Source organism: Leptidea sinapis, chromosome 34 (genome assembly GCF_905404315.1).
Source record: "Leptidea sinapis chromosome 34, ilLepSina1.1, whole genome shotgun sequence".
Taxonomy (NCBI): Eukaryota; Metazoa; Arthropoda; class Insecta; order Lepidoptera; family Pieridae; genus Leptidea; species Leptidea sinapis.
This window is the reverse complement of record NC_066298.1, coordinates 517,943-523,755: the sequence shown is the minus strand read 5'-3', so window position 1 is coordinate 523,755 and position 5,813 is coordinate 517,943. Positions and strand designations below refer to the sequence as shown.

The following is a 5,813-nucleotide window of genomic DNA, read 5'->3' as shown; positions in this document are numbered from 1 at the left end:
TAAAAAGAACTTAGAATATTTCGTGTCAAAAATAACTTAGAAAATTTCGTTTTAAAAAAGACTTAGAAAATTTGCGAGTAAAAAAGACTCAAAATTTCATCAACTTTTAACTTAGTTTCTGGAAGTGATTTTGGACTTGTATTATTTTTCAAAACTGAACTTTTACTTTTATGGTGATAAAAACTTTAACAATTCATTAGTAGTTCTGAATATCATTAATTTTGCTTTCTATCTGCAATCATTTTGTGAACTTTATATACCATGGCGGATAAAAAGATCAAACTAAATATCACACAGATGATTCAGAACTCAACTAAAATTGAAAAATTACTCACAAATTCAAAAAAATGCGCTACTGATAAACGAACAAGAGGTTTTTTGGATTCACGGATGGAGATTTTACAAGATTATTGGTCTAGTTATTCCAAGTCTTTTGAGACTCTTTCTGTATCGATAGATGCTGAAACGTTACAAACAGACTACAATCTTGTCTTAGAGGAAAACTTTGAACGCACTGAAGAATATTACCTGGAGCTAATGACATGGCTTAAAGATAAATTGTATGAGCTAAAAGAGGAGAAATATGAAGGTTTAAACTCTGAGACTTCGTTGGAAGTTTCAAAGATGAGACCAAAACTTCCACCAATCTCCATACCACAATTTTCTGGCGATTACAGTCAGTGGATGAGTTTTAGAGATTTGTTTCGCTCTCTAATACATAATGATGATCGTTTGACTAAAATTGAGAAACATCATTATCTGAAGTCAAGTTTATCTGGAGAAGCTGAACAACTACTAAAAAATTACTCACTAACGGAAGCTAACTATGATGACGCCTGGAAAAAATTAAATGAGAGATATGAAAATAAGAGAATGATAGTCAACAATATCCTCAGTCGTTTCTTAAGTCAAAAGGCATTGACAACTGAATCTGCAAAGGGTATAAAAGATCTTCTAGACACCTCTAGCCAATGTCTCACTTCCTTAACAAATTTGAAGGTCGATTCCTGGAATTCTATAGTCGTGCACATCCTTGTCTCAAAGTTGGACATTGAATCTCACAAACTTTGGGAACAATCATTAGAAAATTCCACAAGCATTCCTACCTATGAGGACCTTATAAGTTTTCTAGAGAAACGTTTCCGAACTATGGAAATGGTCAACATTTCACAACCTCCACAACGACATACTCCAAAAACTGTTCAACAATCACCGAGAGCAACAACTGCCAAAAGTTTTGCTACTGAAGTTGAAAACACTTGTACTTTTTGCTCACAGAACCACTATATTTGCCACTGCAAAGGTTTTGCCTCACTCCCCGTTCCTGAACGTCAAGATTTTGTTAAGAAAAACAACATATGCTTTAACTGCCTCGTGAAAGGTCACTCAGTATTCAACTGTAGACAAAGCACAGTCTGCAAAAAGTGTGGTCGTCGTCATCATACGTTAATTCACTTCACCTCTCCTAAGGATGACAACGCTGGTGATACTGCTAAAGAGAGAGATAGCCCAAAAGGAAATGGCACTGCTGGACCCAAGACTTCTTGCAACGTCAGTGTGAACCTGAAAGCTGAAACAAATGATGATCTGGTTATTTTAGCTACTGCTGTAGTTTATGTAGATTCAAAGAACAGTGGTACTTACGCATTGAGAGCTCTTGTTGATCAGGGTTCACAGGGTTCTTTCATTTCCGAAGGAGCTGCGCAGTTGTTAAAGCTTAATCGTATTCCAGTTAATGGCAAAATCTCTGGAATATCTAATTCATCGGTGGTAACTACAAAGTCCATGGTCTCACTTACAGTCCACTCCACAAAAGATAATGCATCCACTTTCAAAGTCAATGCATATGTTTTAAGAAAACTCACATCATTGTTGCCTTCACGAGAATTTCCACAAGATACCTGGCCTTTATCTATGCAGTTGGATCTGGCTGATCCAAACTTTCACAAGCCAGGGTCTATTGATATCTTGCTCGGTGCTGACGTGCATGCTTACATACTTCTGGAAGGCTTACACAAGTCAAATTCTCTTATTGCACTCAACTCTCGCCTTGGTTGGTTAATATCAGGCAGAGTTTCACAAACTGATTCAGTAGCGTATGAACACAATATGGTCGTTATGCAAACGAAGGTTGAGACAGATCAGTTACTCAGACGATTCTGGGAGATAGAAGAGAATTTACCACACAAGAAACCAATGACCGATTTAGAAATACAATGTGAAGAACACTTCAAAAACACTCACACTCGCAATGACGTCGGTCGTTACATAGTACGCTTACCATTCAAAGAAGATCCACCCACAAACCTTGGTGATGCTAAACCTCTTGCTATCAGCCGCTTACAACAGATGGAGAAACGTTTTACACGCAAGCCTGAATTCAAGGAAGAATATCACACATTTTTGAAGCAGTATGAATCACAAGGTCATATGATGATGGTACCTGAAAAGGAAACAGAAACACAGAAAGTATATTACTTACCTCATCACGCTGTTCTTAGGTCGACGAGTCTAAGCACGAAGCTACGTGTAGTTTTCGACGGAAGTGCTGCACCTGAAAAAGGAAAATCATTAAACGATGAACTTCTAATTGGTTGTTCTCTTCAACAAGATATTAGAGATTTAATAACTAGATGGAGACAACACAAATTTTGCTTAGTTGCAGATATTCGTCAGATGTATCGTCGGATTCTCGTAAATAATGATGACGTTGACTACCAGAGAATCGTATGGCGAGAATCTCCAACACAACCTATAAAAGAATATAGACTACTTACCGTTACGTATGGTACATCTTGTGCTCCATTTTTAGCCATTCGTACACTTCATCAACTGGCTGAAGATGAAAAGAATGATTTCCCCACTGAAGCTGAAATCCTGAAAAACGACGTATACATGGATGATTTGATGACGGGCGCATCCACAGTAGGACAAGTTGTGAAGTTACAAAAGGGCCTGACGGAGCTTTTGGCTCGTGGCGGATTCCCTTTACATAAGTGGTCATCAAACAGTAAAGTGGTGCTATCACAAATCCCAAATGTTGACAAAGACTCTGAAAGTGCCATAAATATTAAAGTTGAAGATACGATCAAAACATTAGGTATTACTTGGAACTCTGACGCAGATAATTTTGAACTTAATGTAAATTTAAATTATTGTTCTACTAATTCAATTACCAAAAGATATGTATTGTCCACAATTGCAAAATCTTTCGATCCACTAGGTTGGCTAACACCTGCAATTATCATACTTAAAATATTCATGCAAAAGCTGTGGTTAGCTGGCTTAGACTGGGATGAAGAATTACCTACTGATCTTAAAGTAGAATGGAATACTTACCTCGATCGTTTCACGCATACTGAAAACATTCAGTTCCCACGATGGTTTGGAGTTTCAGATGACACCACTAAGCGGGAGCTGCATGGATTTAGCGATGCTTCGTGTACTGCTTATGCTGCAGTAGTGTACCTTAGAGTTTTAGGGAATGAGGGTGAAGTAAAAGTTTACCTTGTTATTGCAAAATCTAAAGTTGCCCCAGTAAAACAAATTTCTGTTCCACGTCTTGAACTCTGTGGTGCAGTGCTATTGGCAAAATTGATCCAACATGTTAAAACTATTTTAAATATACCCGACGATGATGTATTCACCTGGACGGACTCTACCATCGTTTTGGCATGGCTGCGTAAGACACCAAACACATGGACTACATTTGTTGCGAATCGTACATCAGAAATTTTAACTCTCACTAATAGTAATCAATGGCACCATGTTTGTTCTGCGAACAATCCCGCTGATTTAGCATCGCGTGGAACCTTCCCAAATGATCTGCAGCAGTCAAATCTATGGTGGAGTGGTCCTCAATTTTTACATGACACGGATGGATTTGAACTTTCCCCCGTTGATATTCCCTCGACAGATTTAGAAATGAAAGCTACTACCAAAATATTGTGTAATGTTAATTTTATCGAAAAGGATGATGCAATTTCTTATCTAAAACGATTCTCAACGCTGTCAAAATTAATTCGGGTTACTGCCTATTGTTGTCGTTATTTTAATCTACTCAAAGTTAAGATTACTAAGAATCCAGTTACTAAAGCTATTTATTTGAGTGCTGATGAACTTGATGATGCTCTTAATCGTTGCATTAAATTGTCACAATCCATTTCGTTTCGAGATGAGATCTCTCACTTGTCATCAGAGAAACAAGTTCCGAAATCGAGCAAAATATATGTACTTCATCCATTTATTGACGACGATGGTATTGTTCGGGTTGGTGGTCGACTTGCTAATGCAGAAATTTCAAAGGATATGAAAAATCCTATTATTTTAAGTGGTAATTGTTTTCTATCTAAACTTATCGTTTCAAACGCACATTTGAAATCTCTGCATGGAGGTCACCAATTAACTTTAAATGTCATACGACAAAAATTTTGGATTCTACGAGTAAAGAATTTGGTTAAATCGACAATCCAAAAATGTATACCTTGTTACAAGCAAAAGGCTACTCCCAATGTTCCATTTATGGCAAACTTACCTAAATTTCGTGTTAAACCTAGTCGCCCTTTTCTAACAAGTGGAGTAGACTTTTGTGGACCTTTTACAATGAAACTGTATCCTGGTAGATGCAAAAGAACCTGTAAATCTTATGTTTGTTTATTTGTGTGTACCGTAACAAAAGCCATTCATCTAGAGTTGGTAACGGACCTTACTTCTGCTGCTTTTATTGCTGCATTTCGGCGTTTTACTGCTCGACGTGGTCACTGTAAAGAGATTTGGAGTGATCATGGAACGAACTTTGTAGGCGCGTCCCGTGAACTTGATCTGGCGTTCAAGGATTCACAATCTCTGACGGTTACTGAAGTTTCTGAACTTCTTGCTAATGATCGCACACAATGGAAGTTTATACCACCTCGTGCCCCACATTTTGGAGGTATTTGGGAGTCCGGAGTGAAAAGTATTAAAGGGCATTTAAAACGGGTTATAGGCCAAACTTTTCTCACATACGAGGAGCTAACTACTCTCTTATCTCAAGTTGAGGCTTGTGTCAATTCTCGTCCACTCACACTTATGAATTCCACTCTTGACGAACCTCCTTTGACACCTGGTCACTTTCTCATCGGAGAACCCTTAATCGGTGTTCCTGAGCCGTCTCTTCTCGATGTTAAACTCAGTCCGTTAAATCGATGGCATATAATTCAACGAATGGTGCAAAGCTTATGGAGTCGTTGGCGAAATGAATATCTCACGACCCTGCAACATCGTTACAAATGGAACACTAACCAAACTGATCTCCCTATTGGAACTGTTGTTTTAGTCAAAGATGACATGCTCCCACCAGGAAAATGGCTTTTGGGACGTATTATTCAGAAACACCCAGGAACAGATGGCATAACAAGAGTTGTTACATTAAAATATAAGGATAGTGTTTTTAAGAGACCAATCGCAAAATTGTGCCCTCTGCCTCTGGATGAGCCTGACTCCCTGTAATTTGAGACTGATGTTTTTTCTTAGTTTGTTTTATTTTCTTAAATTTTGTTTTAAGGACTTTAGTCGTCCTTGGCCGGCGGAATGTTTAACTTTAATGCTTTATTTACTCAAAATGTAACTAGATGGCGCCACAGGCCATTTAAAATCGCGCTAACGTTGTTTTTTGTAATATTCCTATAGGTTAAGCTTCCTGATGTCACCTTGAGTGTTCTTACTAGTGTCAAATAAAAGTGTATAAGTTAGTGTGAGTGTTTAATTAAACACAATCTCTTCTTCAACTATAATCGCCTGGTACTAAAACACTGTTTAATGCTTCCTATCTCATT

General features: G+C 37.8%; 1 protein-coding gene across 1 annotated transcript; it reads left to right on the top strand.

The window, feature by feature from the left end:
• The first annotated feature begins 261 nt into the window (after positions 1–261).
• Positions 262–5,487, top strand: LOC126974831 (uncharacterized). The gene has a single exon (XM_050822500.1). It carries the CDS (start codon positions 262–264, stop codon positions 5,485–5,487), a length of 5,226 nt encoding a protein of 1,741 aa, XP_050678457.1.
• The last annotated feature ends 326 nt before the right edge of the window (positions 5,488–5,813 follow it).